General features: G+C 49.3%; 1 protein-coding gene across 1 annotated transcript in view; it reads left to right on the forward strand.

The window, feature by feature from the left end:
* Window positions 1-1097: 1097 nt before the first annotated feature.
* The window catches only part of SORT1 (sortilin 1), a 60183-nt gene continuing 41362 nt past the window's right edge, over window positions 1098-19918 (forward strand). Inside the window, exons 1-3 of the mRNA XM_045292014.1 lie at window positions 1098-1145; window positions 3929-4018; window positions 19775-19834. Coding sequence (XP_045147949.1) covers window positions 1098-1145; window positions 3929-4018; window positions 19775-19834 — 198 coding nt within the window. The remainder of the gene's footprint in view (window positions 1146-3928; window positions 4019-19774; window positions 19835-19918) is intronic.

Here is a 19918-nt window from a genome sequence, read left to right on the forward strand (position 1 = left end):
GCAAGTCTGGCTAGACCAGAGGATGTACACTGGTACAGATAGGAACTGGAAATAAAGGGAATCCAGGGCGGATGAGCCCTACAGGATCAGTGGTGTGAGTGGCGAAACAGGGAGGGTAGAGGGAGAGGGTAGGAAAGAGAACCGATTACAATGAACTATATGTGACCTCCTCCCTGGGGGCCGGCCGGCCGGAAAGTGGGTGAAGGGAGACGTGAAGGGAGATGTCGGACAGGACAAGGTATGACAAAATAACAATTTATAAATTATCAAAGGCTCATGAGGGAGGGGGAGCAGGGAGGGAGGGGGTAAATGGGGACCTAATGCCTGGGGGCTTAGGTGGAGAGGAGATGTTTTGAGAGTGATGAGGGCAATGAATGTACAAATGCGCTTTACACAATTGATGTGTGTATGGATTGTGATAAGAGTTGTATGAGCCCCTAATAAAATGATTAAAAAAAAGAAAGAAACTAATTCCCATAACACACACACACACACACACACACACACAAAAGAACTGTGTACTACGTATGTCCTCAGACTCAGGAGGTTTTTAAAAAGGGCTGGATGAGGGAGAGGCTCGTTTTCTGAGTGTCCTGCTTGAAGCTGTGCACGTCCCTGCCCCATCATGAGAGCCCTGCCATCCGACTTGAATAGGTTTAAGTATATGTTGTTCTTTGCAAATAGTTATAAATAATTTCAAGAAAATAAGACCGCTGGTACCTTAATAACAAATTTTCTTCACCTCCACTCTGCCTTAGTTTATTAGAATTACAAACTCTGGATTCTTGTTATTTTCATCCTCAGAGCTGATTTTTCCACCAGTCTTTTATGCAAGCTCGAAATTAAGGAAGATGATTTTATAGTCCTGGTCATAATCAGGGATGAATGTCGGATTTACCAAGATGACCCAGAGAGCAAGGTCTAGCCAACACAGGAACTCCAGAGGGGATCTGCTGGGCCTTGTTCCATGCAAGGCAGAGAGATCAGCTACAAAGGTCCTGGTGGGTGCCTCGCATACTTTGGTCACGTCATCAGGACCTGGACAAGGAGGTCATGCTTGGTGAAAACGAGGAAGCCCCTCAGCAGGATGAGCTGGCATGGTGGCTGCAACAGTGGGCTTGGATGTGCGGGAGCCCCTGGGCTGGGTGTGGTCTGAGTCTGCTGCACACTGGGCTCATAGGACAGAGCCAGTTCAATGGCACGGAGCAACAAGAATGATTGATTTCCTTGAACGTGGGGTGATGGTGGGTGGAGAAATGATGAGAAAATGGAACCGCGCACTGAGGAGATGTCAGTCAAAAGAGGTGTCCTGAGAAGCTTCTTTATCACGACAGCGCACCTGGCCTCCTTCGAGTTGACAGCCCTAGCAAGGTCTGTCCTGTGAGCATTTCCTTCTACTCATGTATTTATTTAATTATTTTTTTAAATTTGTTTATCTTTTGTCCTATGAGGATTTCTTTGAGAAACCTGGCCCCACCTCTCCTGCAGCCTTGATCCTTGCCCCTTAGATTTTTTTACATCCTTAAAACTCAAGGAGCATTTACAATGAATATGGTCAGAGTCCCTTGAGATGCTAAAGCTGCCATTTTGTTGTGGTGTCCGTCCCAGCGTGCGGAATTCTTTGGGAAAGGGCAGAGAGCTGGAAGCACCAGCTTCAGAAGTATACAGGCTTAGAGGGAGGACGGGGCAAGAAACAACCGCTTCATGTTGTGATTGAGAAACAACAACCCCTCACTCACTGCCCTGGAGTTGATTCCGACTCTAACGGGCCTGTAAGACAGAGCAGTATGCTGGTGCATGTCTGAGACTCTAGCTCGTCACAGGAGAAGGCCTTGTCTTTTTTACTGCAGAGTGGCTGTTGGTTTCAAACTGCTGACCTTGCCGTTAATAGCCAAAGTGTAACCGTTCCGCCACCAGGGCTCCTCTCATGCTCTGATACTTCAATAAGGGTTTGTACAAGTCAGTAGCAATACTTTTTGACTCACCCGGGTATTTAGGAAGTACTCTGTAAAAGTTACACACTATTGTTGCTCAGTAATTGCATTCCTATCACCTGTTAAGTCATTGTACTGGGTGCTTAAGAGTGTGTAACAATGAACTGTTGTGGAACAGATTAGACAAGATTATCCCTGTTTTTTTAAGAGCATACGGACTAGTAGACAAGATGGGCATTCAACACATCACTATTCAACAAGGACTAAGAAGAAGTAAGTGCACCGCAGGAGACGTTGAAAACGAGGACGGGCCTGCGCACTGGCCAGAGGAGGGCTGGGGCAGCACAGAGGCCCTTCCTGTCGCTCCTGGGTCTTTCAGCACCAAGATAAGAGGTTGGAGACAGGCGCAGAACAGAGATAGAATTTAGCCAGGAACGTGAAGTTGAGAAAGATTTTATTGAGGCAGGAAAAGAACTCCCGGGAGGGAAGGGAGAGCAGAGAAAGGGGCGGGGGCATCTTGAGCCCCTGGGCGGGTTCCGAGACCCAACGAGTTAGGTCAGGGAAGTGGTGCCTGGCAGTGAGGCAGTGGGACACATGTAGGGCTTGAGCCAAGGACGTATGTACTGATGAGGGGAAGGAGGGCCTTCTGGGGCTGCAGGTGCAGGTCTGAGTCAGGACGTGGTCTGTGAGTAAATCATCCCGGACCACTGAGGGAAGGGGCTGTACTGACCCGGCCTGGAGAGATAAGCTCCTTGGAATGCTGGGGGCAGGGACTGCACAGTCCAGCTGTGCCCTTGAGAGGCATTGGGAAGGGGCCACACAGTCCAGCAGGCTATCTTTCAGGAGAGCTGGGGGAGGCGGATGCATGGTCTGGACCCGGCCCAAACACGGCAGGAGAGTCGTAGAGGTAGTTTCATTCTGGGGAATTAGGAACGCCTTGCTGAGAAACAGCTCAAAGGATGCCTGACTATGAGGATTTTTCCAGGAGTGTCCCAGGCCAGGGAGAAACTTGAGGCTTTCTGTTCCCATAAAGTTCCAGCCTCCGAAACCCACACGGGCAGTTCTGCCTAGGCTAGAGGGTGGCTGTGAGTCAGCATCCACTCCGTGGCAGTGGTTATTTTGTTCCCAGCCTGTTCAGAGGCCCTGGGACGAGAGAGCCTGGTGTGCTCAGGACCTGGAAGGAGCCCAGCGGCTTGTGCTCAAGCGAGACAATGAGCCTTTATTGTCCTACTGTGACACCATCAGCCGACAACAGGGGTGTAGTGCTTAGTCACCTCCTCTTTTAAATGGGGCTAAGATGTGGAGCTAAATGTTAAAACGTTCTGACATTTCGCTTACTTATCGGGCTTTTTGACTAACCTGAGTATGTGTGATGGGGGGTGGGGGTGAACTGTTTCACGTTAGTGAATTTGAAAAACACACAACTAAGACTGTGCTTTCAAATGCCAAATTAAAAAAAAAAAAAAGGACATCCTTGTGAAATACTTCCCCGCCCTCCTACCCCACAGTATGACCCTGAATCACTTAAGTGTGGTTAGCTTATTCCGTATGGCGACTCGCATGGTTATTGTGGTTGCATTGCAGTGTTGAGGGACAGTGCGGGTGTTCTCTCGCTGTGAATGACCCAGACTTAGATGCCCAGGCCGCCATCGCATGTTTCAGCTCACTGTTGCCCCCCAGCACCAGTCCCCCCTGGCAGTAGCTTGTTCTCCTTGCTGCTGTCTCTGCCTGCCTCCAGGTAGACCACCCCTCAGATGACCTGCTGCTTCTGTAAACTAAGAAAGCAGAGTCCTTGTCCCGGAGGTTCGAACAAGTTAGTGGATGGAAGCCACGTGGTGGTTGCCGGTCCCCGGGAGGGGGGTGGATGCGCAGACGGTCATAGTGTGGACGGCGGCGTCTGTTTTCCCTCCTCGCTCCCTTCCGGTCAGTGGCCATGGGGACGCGAGGTTTCTAGGAGTGGGGGTTGCTGTTGGTCTCTCCTGTTCGCACTGAAGGATTGTGGAGCCGGAGCCGACTTTGAAGCAAAACAGAACAACCACACAAACCCCAAGCCAGGGCCATCGCAGTGGAACAGCAGACCAGTGGTAAATTACAGCTGAGACATTGGGTTTCCGGGGGTGGGTGGGTGGTGTGTGTGGGGAGGGTGGGCTTGAGGACCTCCGGGGTGCGGTGAGGTTGTGCTGACCAAGTCCACCCTGCTCTCTCCCCACAGATCGGACAGTGCGATTCAGGCCAGCCGAGTCTCAGCCCCGTGCTCCCTTCTGTATCATCGTGCTCTCGGGAAACGGAATAATTGAATGGGTTTAAAAATGTAGACACAATGTTACGTTTAGGTTGTCGCTGCTGCTGCCGCTGCTAATATTAGTCTCAGTGAGCACGGGGACATTGGGAATCTTACTTTGGGCTCACATGTGAGGGCCTGAGGGGCACCTTACTTTCCTGTAGCTCTGTGTCCTGGTCAGATGGCCTGCCGGCCCCAGGGAACACCACCAGGCTGCTCCCTGCCCCCCGTCCTCCCTGCCTCGAGGTTGGGCAGCCTCCTCACTCTTCAAGCCTCGCTCTTGAGGGGCTCACCATGGCCGTCGTCCCTGGGTGAGGGGACTGCTAGCTTAAGTGTTGGTGACTCGCCCTCTACGTCCCTAAGGCTGACCCCCAGGACAAGCACTGAGCAGGTCTGCTCAGTGCCACTCAGGCGGGCCCTCCGAGAGGCTCGGGTGTGGTCGTCCGCGTGGGCTCGGCCACCGCCTGCCTTTCACGTTACCTCCTTTGGCTCTTCTCCCTTTGAGTGCCCACTGCCATGACGTGGACTGCCCCCCGAGGTGCCAAGGATGTGAAGCCTTCGGGAAGCAGACGTGGCCACAACTTTCCCCACAGAGCGACTCGTGGGTGTCCCCCGCCCCGCCCCCCCTCCGTGTTTTGGTTAGCATGCCGGGCTGGAGCCGCGTACCGGGCTCCTTAGCCCTGGAAGTCGAGGAGCAGGTTTTCTTCTGAATCCCCAGAAGGGGCCATTTGCTGTGTCTGCTTCTCCCAGCCTGGGTTGGGTTTCTTCCCTTCGTTGACCCCTGTCCACGGTGCTGCCGGTCTCTCAGAGGTCCAGTGCCCCACTGGTTAAATGTCTGCCTGGTCTCGGCCTCCGGAAGATGCCTGCGGAGTGGCAACTTCTCGGCTGTTCTCTCAGGGCCCCAGAGAGGGCTCGGGAGGAGGGAGGCCCTCCCTGCACGCAGGCCCTTCCTGGCTCACCATGGAGGCTGGTCCTGATGGGTCACGTGGGAGAACGGGCTCACCCCGGTGGTGCCCGAGCTCGATCTGGGCACTGTACTCCGGGTCAGCCGTGGAACTGGAGGGAGCCAGGAGTGTCTCATGACAGAGTTGTTTTCCAAACTCAGCTGCTCGACCTGTTCAAGGCCAGCTGTCTTGTTCTCCGAGTTACAGTAGCGGTCATTCGATAATGCTTCTAGTTTCATTAGACGTGGACACAAGTCATTTCCACAAAGACTGGGGTCCTCATTTCCAGACCGAAGGAGGGGTTAGCGTGTGAGCATGGGCATGGGTGCGTGTGCTTCGTGCTCGGCCCCTGCAGCCTCTGCATCAGGTGGGTGCAGTCCCAGCCGCCCCGGCTTCCTTACATAACGAGTTCCTGGAAGCCTGCTTGGCAGTTGGATGAGACGACAAATGCCAGCCAAGGTCCCTGCTGCCAGAGCTCCCCTGTGGGGACAGAGGCCGGCCGGCAGTGCCATCTGGGGGATTGGGAACCGCTGCTCACCAGGTGAGGGCACAAGTCTGACTGTGGCTCGAGGAAAGCACTCGAGGGTCCTGAGATGGATGTTAAGGACGGTGGTAGGCAGTCCACCCTCAGTCTGCCCCATTGTTGCTGGAAAGCAGGGTCCCGGAGCGGCCCTCTGTCACCACCTTTGTGAGGGCTGGGGTCACAGGGCGTCCTCCGCCCAGCCTGTAACTAGGCCACACCTGTTAGCCAGGGTAGTACAAATAAGGTTCACAATGTGCATTTTTACATCAACCTTTCAGATATATTTTTATCAAAATTCAGATGGCTTATGTAGCTAATGTTTTTTCAAAAAATAATTCCTGCTCATTGGGGATGCAGTGGGCAGTAACCTGGTCACTCCAGAAAAGCTACACAATTTCTACCATTTATAGATGGTACCTCCTTCCAGGGATCTTTTCTTAGAGATACACACACACACACACACACACACTCCCTCCCTCCCTCTCTCACAGGTCTTTCTGAAAGCAGCTTCTTGCTCACACGCGGTGAGCATCTCGCGATGCCATCACACACTTTCGGGAGCCGTGGTACGCGTCCGGCATTCATGTAGCCACACTGCTCCTCCCTCCACCCACGAGATCCAGGTGTAGGGTCACCTCGCGGGGCTGGGTTGCGGTTTCAGGGGCAACACGTGAAAGAGCCGCTTTCAGTTCTCAGTCCCATCACCACGTTGCCACGCCCCAGAAAAGTGGTCACTGGGTAGCTGACAAGGCTTTCTGGCCTCCACCCTTCCCTGAGTGTGTCTTGTCAAGCTTTCAATCACTCTTCCCTGGTGCGAACGGTGAACCCTTTCATCAGATCGTTTTTCTGTGCTTATTAGGGGACTGAACAGCTTTGTATATGCCGACTGGCCACCTTTTGTTCTTCTGTGAATCCCTTGTTCGTCTCTACCTTCACAAGGAGCCCTGGTGGCGTGGAGGCTGCGTCGGGCTGCTAACCACGCAGTCGGCAGTTTAAACCATCTGGTGCTCCGTGCAAGAACGAGGCCTCTGGCTGCGTAGAGTGTGAGAAGCGTCTCTCTCCTGCCCTGTAGGGTCCCTGTGAGAGTTTGGTTCCCTGCCTCCCTTGTCTAGTGTACATGCTGCAGCAGAAAGACTTTGAGAGTAGGTGGCTTGCACAAGCAGAACTGTGCTCACCCCGAGGAAGCGGGAAGTCCCAGTGCAGGGCACCAGCGCTGGGGGAAGGAAGGCTGCTTCTCTATCAGCTCTGGGGGAAGGACCGTGTCTCTTTCCAGCTTTTTGTCTGGGCTTGTTTGCTTCTGTGCTTCATCTGCTTTTTTCATATCTCAAAAGTGACGGGTTTAAGAAACACCATGTATTGCTCACATCTCACGTTAGCATAAGGAAATCAGCGTTAGCTACCACTAGCGTAAGAGAAACCCTATACCTAACTGGGGTTCCATCCACGGATATCAGAGGTTAGGACCAGCACATGTTTGGGGAACATATTCCATCTATAACACTCTCCTCTCTTGTTTCTTTTGAGAGTTTTTTCTTTCTTACTGATTTGAAAACCTTTTCTATATCAACTTTTAATTTCCAGTTTTTTAAAAAATTATTTTTTATCTCTGTTTTCTTTTTGGTGCTTTGCTATTTAAGCATTTTATATAGTCAAATAATGGCTGTTTTATGTGTGAATTTTTATTTTTGTTTAATTCTTTGTAAAAGTCTTCAAATTCTAGTATTATAAAAATACTCACTGGTGGCATAGTGGGTTAGGCATTGGGTTGCTAACCACAGGGTCAGCAGTTCAAAACCACCAGCCCCTCCACAAGAGAAAGATGAGGCTTTCTACTTCTGTGAAGATTTACAGTCTTGGAAACACCCAGGGCCAGTACTACTACTCTGTTTATGGGGTTGCTTTGAGCCAGAATCGACTCAATAACATTGACTGTGAGTTTCTTAGTATTTTTATAATTTAACTTTTTATATTTAGATCTTTGTCTATGGTGCGAGTAGAAAGGAGTTAGAAGTCAAATTTTAATATTTTTTTTCTAAATAGCACGTGGTTCCAATATTTTATTAACACCCCCCCCCCCTTTTTAAACTGCTTATTTAAAAGCTAACGTGATCACGCGCTGCAGGAAAGCTCAGTCCTGGGTGCAGTTTTGTTCCTCGAGGCCGAGTTTGGTCCTGTGTCAGGCACGCTGTTGACAGAAAAGGGGGAGAGGTAGGGGCCCGTATGTCTTTCACACACACATATTTTATAGATAAGTTTTTATTTCCTGTCTCGGTCTTACTTCTTTCCAAGATAGGTGTGCTGAAAGTGTATATTATGCCGCAGCAGGTGGGCAGCGGAGGCGGCAGTGGTGGTGTTAGGTGCCATAGAGGTGGTGGTTCTGACCCACAGTGACTTCATACACAGCAGAGAGAACCACTGCCCAGCCCTGCACCATCCTCACAAGTGTCCCAGTGCCTGAGCCACTGTTGCAGCCACAAGGCCAACCCATCTCATGAGGGCCTTCCTCTTTTTCCCTGCCCCTCCACTTGACCAAACATGGCCTGCTCTCTCCTGACAGTATGTTCTCACCACCCTTCATGAAGTAAATGCTGATCACCTGCCAGTTCCTAGGAGCCGGTATTCACCAACTTCAGTCAAGCTGGTGATGAAAATTGCTCTTTTCTAATACTAAGCAGGCACGTGAGTCTTTCAAACTCTTGTCTCCTGGGGACACGGAGGGGGGCCGGGTGCTTTCAAGTACTTGGGAGATGTGGGGAGGGGTTGTATTTGTTAAGATTAGTTAGAGCCAAGTTCCTCCAGCTCTGTGCACTTGGCGTTCCAAGCGTTGGTGTGTTGTGATGGAGCTGTGGGCGTCCGTGGGCCGCACACTTGGAAGCCATGGTTGGCTGGACACAGAGAGGGACAGGCGTGAGGAGTGTGCCGGCGAGGACGCTGTGTGGCCTGCTGAGCCTGATCTTGGCAGATTGAATTATTGAACTGGATCGTTGTCATCTCTATCGTGGAAATCAAGTTATCCACTCTGAGGCCTTCTGTACCCCCGGTGTTAGCACCCTTTCCCTTTGGAAATCAGAAAGCAAAAAGGAATTGGGAAGCACGTAGCTTCACACCTTTGATTCGCACAGGGATGACCAGAGGTGGGTTAAGAAATTTGGAAAGGGCATAAGCTTTTGGCAACCCCTGTGCTAAGCTGAGAACTTTTCCTGCAATCTCTTCCTGTTGGCGCAGAGGCCGGCCTCACAGTGCATGCCTCAAGAGATGGCAGATAGGTTAACTTGGCAAAGATGCCTGTGTGAACTGGTCCTGTATTAAGGAAGTTTCACACCTCCACCTGTGGCTGGTGGGTTCAAATTCCTGACTTTAGTTAACAATGAGTGCTTAACCTCTGCATCACCAAGACCCTTTTGGGGTTTGGAAGCAGACTGTTTGCTTCCTGTGTGTGGAGGACAAGAGCCCCGGTGGCACAGTGGTTAAAACTCTCAGTGGCTAACCAAAAAGGTTGGTGTTTCAAACCCATTGGCCGTTCACTGGACGAAAGATGTGGCAGTCTGTTTCCAGCCAGATTTACAGCCTTGAAACCCTTCGGGGCAGTTATGCTCTGCCTTACAGGCTCCTATGAGTCCTGAGTGCGGATGGAGTGGAGGTTCTGGGGTACAGAGGATGACCACTACATACTGGGGATAACACGTCTCTCTGCAAGTAGCAGTAGTTTCATGCTTTTCTACTGATGGAATCAAGCTGACATTGTATTGTCCAGAACAGCGGTTCTCAACCTGTGGCTTGTGACGCTTTCACGGGGGTCGCCCGATTCATAAGAATAGCAAAATTACGGTTTTGAAGTAGCAATGAAAATAATTTTATGGTTGGGGTCACCGCAACATGAGGAACTGTATGAAAGGGTCGCGGCATGAGGAAGTTTGAGAAAGAAACCTGGTCTAGAACATCTGGGCTCTGAGCTACCTAGAGTGTGATATTCTGAACCAAATCCGCTATCGTGGAATCTGCTTGGACCCAGAGCATCCCTGTGCAGCGTTCCTGAAATTGTCCATCTTTAGGGAAGCAGACAGCCTTACTTCCTCCTGAAGACTGACTGGTGCTTTGAACCCCTGACCTTGTGGTTAGTAGCTAGACACCTAACCCACAAACCATATCGATTACTGTGTTTGCTCTGCAGCCTCTCTATGGCTTCTGGATTGTTAATTACACTAATCGCATCTTGACATGGTACCCTTCTTGTTGGCCTACTTCTAATCAGACTTTGACCAACTCCTGGCCAGTTCATGCTGGCCAGCCCCTGCTCTCTGAATGCTAAGTGATCTATGTGTTAGGCAGGTGACATCACAGCAGCATAGCTGTGGTTTACCAGAAATAAAGCATGCTTCAGCCATCCTCACCCCCTTCTTTCAGTGGTTTTGTATACAACTAACTACTCACTTTTTTGTGTTTAGGCCAGTACTTGAGGTAGGCATTCCCTTCTCCTAGCTGTTGGCTGGACTCCTCTAGTGTTTTTATATGGTTCATTATTTTACTATTCTTGCATAGTCATTGGTAATACTATATAGGAGATTTGGGTCTTTTCTTCTTAAAAGGATAATTCTGCTTTTCAGTTTTTATAGCCACAGAGTGTACCCTCTGCTCATATTTCTTGTACTCGTCTGTCTTTGCCTGGATTAGAACATTTGAACCCTAAGTTACCGGCTGGCTACCTGTTTCTGTTGGAGCCCATTCCTTTCTGAGTAAGGGACTGTGGGTTCGTCTTCACTTTCTTTGGGTCTTTCCAATGGACGTGCTGATCCTAACGGGGTTTTGTTTGTTTTAAGATAGCATCTATTGGACCCTTGGCAAAAGTTTAAATGTCAAGGTAGGTTCCCATTGGGCATGTTCTGCACCAGTTGCTCCATGACAGTAACCCTGTTTACCATAATGTGCCAGCAGTCGCTTTCATGGTGTTCTGTCCCCTTGCAGCCTGTCGTTCCTGCCCCCTTACGGCCTCGTCGTTACTTCTGAGTAATTGTTGACCTTGTGCTCCTCTCATACAGAGGGTTTTTTAGAGAAAGTCAGCTTTTCCGGGTGTTGTTCTTCATTGAGTGTGTCACTGTGCTGCTGCACGAGAAAGTGGTCTTGGGGGCGGTTCGAGGTTCAAAGAGTGTCTCAGAGCCATGGCCTGTCTCGAGTCCTCTGTTCTCGACTCCTGGTCTGCCTGCCTTTTCAAGTGTGCTCTTAGGTGAGGGGGGGAGGGTGTCCCGTGCCCCCCCCCGCCCCGCCCCCGTAGCTGGAGGAGGTCAGATGTGGTCTCATGCACCCCTCCAGCCTCGTCACTGAGTTCCATAGATGAGGTCACCCTCTAGGCCTGATGGATAATATGAAATCCTTGCTCGCCATCCAAGAATTCAGAACTTGAGAGAGCGACAAATACACGGGTAGAGTAGAAGGAATACTTCAGTGCTGTAAGAATAATACCTGTGCAGGGGCAGTGAATTATTTAATTTGGCTCTTCTAGTCAAAGTCTCTGTAACTCCTACCAAGCAATCATCTGCACAGGCCTGGGTAAGAAAGTAGGATTCACTGGTGAGTAATTCTTAACCGGATTCATTGGGTGGCCATCCAGCTGGCTACAAAATGAGCCCTCTGAGAAGCCGGGGAGGCGGTGAGGATTTCACTACCAGCAGGAGTCAGGGGTGCACCATCCTCTGGACCCCAAGATACCTGTGCGGTGAATCTCTTCGATACCAAAGACAGCTTTGACTGAGGAAGTCAGAGAGCAGCAGCAGAACCGGGAGCCAGAGCAGGGACCCAGCAATGGGCTTCCCTGCCACAGAGCCTGTAAAGCTGAGTGCTTTGGGGGTGTGGGAGGAGGCCGGCTTGTGGAGTGGGGTTCCTCTGGGCCAGTGGTTCTCAACCTGTGGGTTGCGACCCCTTTGGGGGTTGAACAACCTTTGCACTGGGGTAGCCTAAGACCATCGGAAAACATATTTCCGATGGTCGTAGGAACCGAGACACCACTCTATTTATCTCCAGGCGGGCCCGCCCACATGCAGATGCACCCACATAGGAGTACCCAGCGTGAAGACTGTTACCCATGCTACACCATGCTTCAAGAAAAAATTTCATTTATTTGTCATTAGAAATAAATATTTCACAATATGTAATTGCATATTGTTTTGTGATTAATCACTCTGATTATGTTCAATTTGTAACAATGATAATGCATCCTGCATTTCAGATATTTACATGATGATTCATAACAGTATCAAAATTACAGTTATGGAGAAGCAACGAAAATAATTTTATGGTGGGGGGTCACCACGACATGAGGAGCTGTATTAAAGGGTCACCGCACTAGGAGGGTTGAGGACCAACCCCTGCTCTAGACACTTAATTGGGGAGGAGGGGGCAGAACTTGCTGATTCATGGAGGGGGCTGAGGGCCTTCAGGCTGAGGCTTATTGGAGTGGGATGCCCCTGGCACTCCGGAACTGGGTTTGCAGACCCACAGAGCTTGAGTGGAATGCATTGATGGAACACTTGGGTTGTCTTTCACCTTTTGGGTTTTGTGGCTAACGCCACAATTTTCATTGATGTGTAAGTATCTGTTCAAACTCTGCTTTCAGTCTCTAGGGTATAGATATACCTGAGTGGTACTACTGGGTCCTGTGGCTTCACTTTTCGTTTCTTTTTTAAAATTAAAGATGAATATATATTTTTATTAAAAGGTCATTTTGCTGGGGCTCTTAAAACAAGCTATACATCAGTTGTTTCACGCATGTTTGTACATGTGTTGCCATCATTATTTTCTAAACACTTTGGCCGAACTTTTTGAGAACGTCCGAGCAGCTGGCCCTCTCAGAAAGCCTGCCAGCAGTGGGTGAGGGTTCTCACATGCCTACGTTCTTGTCAGTACTTGTGTTCTGGGTTTCTGCTATGGCCATTCTGGGGCTGAGAGGCCAGGAGACCCGTGGCACAGTCATTCACAAGCCTGCCTGCTGACTGCAAGGCTATTTCATTCTTTCAAGCCCCCAGCTGCCCCAGGTGAGGAAGGTGAGCTTTCTGCTCTTCCCATGAAGATTTCGGCACTGCCTCACGGTGCCACTGAATTGGAGTAGCCGAGGGCAGGGAGGGTTTGGTCTTGGTTTAGTAGGCTCCAAAGTGGTAACTCTTTGTCATTTCAGTTTGCATTTTCCTAGTGACTAATTAGATTGAGCATCTTTACATGTGTTTATTGTCCAGTTGTATCTCTTCCTTGGTGAAAAGTCTCAAGTCCTTTGCCCATGTTTTGATTGTCTTTTTGTGAAGTTGCAGAAGCTCTTTATAGTTTTTGGACATTAGATCTTTATCTTATACGTGGCGCCCAAATTATTTGCTCTCATTCTATATTATGTCTTTTCACTAAATTGATGGTGAACTTTGATGAACAAAGTTTCCATTTTGAGGAAGTTCAATGTAATTTTTCTTTTGTTGCTTCTGCTTTTGTGGTGTCGTCTAAGAACCCATTGTCAAACTGAGATTCTGAAGTGCTTATTACCCCTCTGTTTTGTTCTGAGGGTTTTATGGCTTTAGTTCTGACATTGAGGTAATTCATCCATTTTGAGTTAATTTTTGTATATGTTGTGAAAGAGGGGTCCAGCTGTATTCTGTGGTGTCCGGAGATCCTAGCACCCTCTATTAAAGAAACTATTCTCTGCCTCTTGTAATGGGTGACATTTATGTGAACACGTATTTACCAGGGTGCACAGCTTAGAGAAACATCTAGGAGGAAGGACGGCGACAGGTGGAGAGTTGCAGGTAACGTACACGTTAGTTCGAAAGCTGTTTCACTGGTACAGAATTCCAGGTGAAGCGCTTCTCTGCCCCTTATTTTGGCGATGTTGCCGCACTGGCTTCGGACTTGCACTGTTGCCGGGCCCTGTCCTCTGTTCATAAGGCCATTTTTTTCTCCTTGACTGCTCGTGAGAGTTTCCCCATCACTGCTTTTGAGCAGTTTGAACATGGTGTGCCTTGGTGTAGTTTTCATCGCGTTTGTGGAGCTTGGGGGTTGTTGACATTCTTAAATCCCTGAAGTTCGTTTTTCTTAAATTTGGGACATTTCGGGCCATGATTTCTTACATTATTTTTTTCTAAATCCCCCCAACCTCCTGCAAAGAATCCAATTAGGTGCCTATTTGTTTGCTAAAAATTGGCCTACCGCTCACTGATACTGTTACTTTTTTCTGACTTGTCCCCCTTTCTCTTCCTTTGAAGGGTTTCTATTGCTGTCTCCTCTAGTGCACCACTCCTTTTCTGCAACATACATTTCCTGTTAATCCTGTCTAGTATGCATTTCATCTTAGACATTGTCGTTTTCATCTCTAGAATTCCAGTTGTAGTTTCTTGGTGTCTTCCGTGAAGTTGTCAGGGCATCTTCCCACCATCAGTGCACTGGAAGCCGCAGTCAGAAATCGAAGGAAGCATCTCTCTGGGCAGGTCGGTTGCACAGATCTGCTTAAAGAAGGGCGAACGAGCGGAGCTGCCATCGGGGCTAACGTGCACCTGGGAAGACTGTGCTTCTCGGCTGTGGTGCTGGTGAGGAATGCTGGAAGTAGTGTGGGCTGCCTGCCAGACAGCAGACAAACCTGTCTCGGACCAAGTACAGCGAGAAGGGCCTTGGAAGCAAGCAGGGTGAGACGTCATCTCACACGCTCTAGACGCTTTCCCAGGAGGGGCCGCCCCTGGAAAAAGGCTTCATGCTTGGCAACACAGAGGCTCAGGACAAAGAGGAAGACCTTGCTGAGATGACAGTGCTGCAGCCTGGGGCCCAAACACGACGCCGTTGTGAGACGGGCCGTGTTGTGCTCGGTTGTGTGGGCTCCCTGTGCGTCAGACCAACCTGACAGTACCTGACAACAACAGCATGTTTCCCCAAGCAGTCTTAATTTATTCTCTCGCTTTTTGAACACGTGAGGTACAATTTTGACTTTTAGTGCCATTGTCTCCTCGTTGTCTGGTCAGTGTTGTTCTCTGGGTCCTGTGTTCTTGGTTCTTTGCGTGCTGGCGGTTTTCCATAGACTGCTCTATGGATTTCCCCTTGTTGGGGCAGGATATTTTGTATTCCTGTAATTATTCCTGGACTTTGTTCTGGGACATGGTTACTTAGAAACCGTTTGCGCCATTTCCGTCTTCTTTTTCGGCTTTTTCAGGACTAAGCAGAACCACATTTAGACTAGGACTAATTGTTCTCCACAACTGCAAAACTCCTCTGACTCTGATTTCCCATGAAATAATTTTGCGACTCTGCCTGTGAACAGGAGCTATCCTGGACCCGTGAGAGTTCCAAATCCTGTTCCATTGCGGCCCACTAAACAAGTGACCATCAGAGGGGCCCCGGGACCCCAGAGTCCCTTCTGAGCGGCTCTCACCCCTCCTCTCCACTCAGTGCGCGCCATCCATGCGGGCTCTCTGTCCTCCTCAGACATAAAGTTTGGTCTCTTCTCCAGAGACTTCTGGGCTTTGTTTGCGTTCCCTTTTCTGTACTGCGGCTTGGATGTTCTCTCCGGGCAGGAAACCGGGCCCTCGGTAGGGTGCCCTTGGTTTGTTTCTTGTCCCTGGGGGGTCATGTTGCCCTAAATTTAAGGTAACCAGACATCCCACTTTTAGCGGGACAGTCCCGATTTTTAACAATTTTTCCCGCATCCCACGGCGTTTTAAAAAAGTCCCAATTTTTGGACAGAATGTACGACAAGCTAGGATATACAGTTTTCGGCTGCCATGTGGCTATTTTGCCAGGATATGAGTTTTTCAATGGTGTCCCGCTTTACCAATGTTAAAATCTGGTCACCTTACCTTAGTTGCCTGATGTCCGGTGTCATGAAAGCCATTATTGTGTGTAGTTTTCTGTGGGGGTGGGGAGTAGGTGTTTCTTTTTATTTGTATTGTTTAGGCATAAAGGTAAATTTGAGCCATGCTACTCCATCTTGATCAGAGGCAGAAGTCTTCTCAAGACATAACTTTTCCTTTCACACCCCAATCTGTCATGGGGGACAGGGGTCCCCACAGTGTCTTTTCACGTCAGCGCCCTCCTTTTCAGTAATTCGTACAGGAAATCAATTTGTTCATTATTGAGTGTCTACTAATACTAAGTCATGTGCATCACTTGCTTAAATGAATAGCCTTGGTCCATGCCCAAGGTGGACTTTGGGTCCAGCGAGGGAGACGGACAAGGTGATTGTTACTGTAGTTCAAGGTGATCACCTTTTGAAAGCTCTAAGGTGTGCTACAATGCAGTCACAGGTTCATTGCGCCCATCGAGCCTATTCTGACCGGGTGGCCTTTTGGTGACACTTAGACACTTCGGAATGTTGTCTTGACCTCGAGTGGAGTGCCCATCCTTCCCACGCCTCCACGTTCTTCTCTCGTGGAAGGATGGGGCTGAATGTACTCTCTGGGCCCCTAACTCTGCTGGATTTGTGTCCTTTCTGCATGACCTGTTCTGTCCATCTGAACATTTACCTACAGGTAGAATCTGGTTTCATTCTTCTCTCGTCCTTTGACCAGAGTTAAGTAAGTGTTGGAGAATGAAATACAAAGAATTATGCTTGTTTTCCGAATTGGCAATACCAATCTCCCGGGAGGCTCTGGAACAGTCCAGAGGGCTGAGAAAGCAGATCCTTATCCATACCTTTTCCTGGAGTGTGGGCTATCGTACAAATGTGGGGGGCATCTGTGGTTCTGTGTCTTGGGTGAGAAACTCAAGTCCTGATCCCCAGTGCCCAAACTCAGCTCCTCAGTCATCGATTTGATGGTGGGCTTTGCTCATTTGTAATCATTAGGTGTTTTGTTCAAAAGTGGAGATTTTTACTATTCTATGAAGAGTTTCAAAGTCAAGTGAGTTAAATTTCACTAAAATGGATCTAAAATTGTGATCCATTTTAGAGTAGTAAGATTACAGATTAGTAAGATTATAGGTAAAAGTGGTTAGTTTAAAAATGTAACTGTAGCTACGCACAGCCTAATAAATCGAAACATGATTCTAAAGCTTGGATATGAATTGCACAAAATGACTTGAGGGAAATAGCATCTTCCAAACCTAGCAGTTGTTATTATATCTCTCAGATCCATTTCCATGTTTTAAGCTCCTTTTAATGAAAATGTTCTAATGGGGGTGGCTGAGCCCTTTTTCGCACCGAAAGGTTCAGATATGTTTGGGAACCTCTGCTGTAGACGGATGAGTTTTCTCAACGGCAGCCGCCCAGTTTCAAAAGTAAAGTGTACTGGGGCTGTTGGGAGTGGCTAAGGGCGAGTCTACTTTAAAACCTGGCCCCTGTGTCCATGTGCGTCTGGGTGATGAAGGAGGACTATGACCACTTGAATGGTCGCAGTGATGTCTGCGGTTGCTGGTGACCTCTGAGAGCCCTCCTCCTGTGATAGAGCCCTGCGCTGGGGGGAGTGGGCCCTGCCCTCCTGCATCCACAGGATCCGTGGGCAGAGGATTGTCTGAAAAGTGAAAGTTGCAGGTTCTGATTGGCTTCTTCAGCCTTGAATTCCATTGCCGTATTCAATTGAACTTTTCTCTGACCCTAGTTAGTTGTGATCAGCATTGCCCTTGGAAGTAGCTTCTGTTTTGATGACTGCTGCCCATGGGGTCTGTCTGGTACTTGTGATAGGTCCGGGCGTTCCTGCTCGTCCTAAGGAATGCATTGAGGTATTGTCAGACACTCTGTGGTCTTGCTCGGTGTGGAATAGCTTACAAGGAAGGCACTGTGCTGTGTCAGTTTCTAAGCTTCTGGTTCCGGATGTCTCTAGCAGCCTTCCTATTTGTTCAGGTACTTGGTGAGCCGTCCAACATGAATAGCCTCTCTGTCCTGCTGAGGCTCTGGGGAGCTGTGTGCGCCTGTGCGAGTGAGCCGGCGTTTACTGAGCAAGCCTAGTGGGAGGCAGGCGCTGGGTGTGTTAGTACAAAGATTACATAAGGCATTCTTCTGGCTACCAAGGTGCTTCCAGTCCAGAAGGGAGATGGCAAGGGTGGTTCAGAAGCTTGTTCAGAGGGACCGCAAGAAGAATTGAGAAGATGAGTTGTGGTTGTGGTTTTCTTTCTTCTTCTTCTTCTTTTTTTTTTTTTTTCAGACTGCTCTGTTGGGATCGGTGGCTGAAGTGACCAAGTGGCTGCATCCCACCATTTATAGACATGTTCTATTTTGAGGCCGCGTTTGTGGTTTGGAAAGGATATAATTATTTTCAACAAATGCTCAGGAGTGGGCAAAGTAGGTCAGGCCCAGGAAGTGCTGAGAAGTATAAAGTTACATCTTCTGCTCCTATGGACTTCTCATATTGGGAAGGCAGGGCATAGTCACCGTAAAAGTCGTAATAATATGAAAGTCTTCTTTTTAAAAAGAAAAAACCTAGTTGTCAACACTGAGTAGAAATGGCCCAGGGGCGTGAAGTGGGAGAGGATGGACCTTTGCTGTTTACTAAGTACACGTCTGCATTGTTGGGGATCTCCGCCGAATGCATGCTGTTCACTAAGTACACATCTGCATTGTTGGGGATCTCCGCCGAATGCATGCTGTTCACTAAGTACATGTCTGCATTGTTGGGGATCTCCGCCGAATGCATGTATTGCCCTTTTTAATTCTAATTTGTTATCAGTTAAAAGGGGGTAGAATTGACAAGATTGTCAAAATTATGTGACCCATAAGAGCCTCTGCATGTAGACTGAGTGATCGCCCGTTCTCATGTCTACCCTGCCATCATGGTCAGGTGTAGCTTCTGTTGCTGTTAGGATGGTGGCCCCCGGGGTGCAGAATAAAACAACGACTACGACGTGTGATTTCTGTTTGAAAAAGTGTTTGGACACGTAGAGCGGTTAGTCCATCACTGTCTACATGAGCCCTGCAGTGACACAGAAGAGTCAGTCTGCACGCTTTGTGCCACTGTCAACTCTCGTCCCCTGTCCCCCGCCCATTTTAACACACCCACAGGCTCTCCAGACAAACCACGCCCTCTTCTGCTTCCTGCACTCAGCCACCGTTACTTTTCATGATGGCATGGTTGGTTGTTTCCTGCAGGGCCATCACAGGAGTGGATTTGCCCTGTGTGTGCGCCCTCCGGCGTCCTGGAGGCCTCAGGGCTGTGGCCTCTGGGGAGCAGATTCCGCCAGCCTCCAAGGTGTCAGCGGTGGTTTCAACTCCCGACCTTCAGGCCGGTCGTTGAGTGCATTAACCATTGGTATCCCGCAGGGATGTTTGCATGTTATTTTACAAATAGATAAAAAGAATGGTACCCAAAAGGCAACACACCTACCTGCAGTGACCCTTGAAATGACTTTTCAGCATGCTTCGCAGTAAGTGCCCAGCAGCCAGCTGAGAGGCTGGTGCTTTGGACTCACCCAGAGCACCTGGAACGGGTCTGCTTAGGAAACTAAGGGCACCTCCTCCAAGAGCCTGTGGAGGGACCCCACCCTCACACCCAGGGCCACCATGACTCGGAGTCAACTCGATGGCAGCTCACCCCCTCCGCCACCCACCCTCTAGCTTGAACCCTCCTTGTCTCCCCGCGCCCCCCACAGCTCCGTTAGCGCCACTGTCACTGTTAGTGATGACGTGAGCCCTGGCGTTTGCTTCTTGCTTCTGCCGCGTGTCGGTGTTGAGTGAGGCTTGACTAGAAGGGAAGGGAACCCAGCGAGGAACTAGCGGTTCAGCTGCACCGCCACGGCGGCCTGCGCAGGTTTCACCTACGCTGATTGGGTTACAATTGTGTGGGCCAGTGTGGGCTGGGAGCCCTGCTTTGAAGAGATTATTTTGCTGTATCTTTATTTTTAATTCTCCTGGAGGAAAATAAATAGATTCTTCTCGTCTGCCCATCTGGTGCAGCGAAGAAAACTCAGCTGTTTGGCTGGCTTTGCGGGAGAGAAAAGTCCGATTTCTAAATTATTTGTCGTTCTGGTGAAATAGTTAAATCCTGCCGCTCCCAAATTTTGTTCTAGGGATATATGTCCCCTTCTAATTAACGAACCTAATCACTCTGAACAGTAAGGAAGTTCTGGGTCACTGAGGGAAGTCAAAAGCTAAAGAAGAGGTGCCGTTCCTCAGTGGACATCTTCATCTTCTCCCTCCCCTCTCTCGTAGCACGTGTTTGATGACCTCAGCGGCTCTGTGTCCCTGTCTTGGTTTGGAGACAACACTGGGGTAAGTCATTGTATTAGTCTAGGTACTTTGGAGAAACAAATCCACAGCAACTCACGTATAAGAGAGTGTTTTATGCAAAGAAAA

This window comes from Echinops telfairi, unplaced genomic scaffold, assembly GCF_000313985.2.
Source record: "Echinops telfairi isolate 266 unplaced genomic scaffold, ASM31398v2 ScPeMD7_443;HRSCAF=831, whole genome shotgun sequence".
NCBI lineage: Eukaryota > Metazoa > Chordata > Mammalia > Afrosoricida > Tenrecidae > Echinops > Echinops telfairi.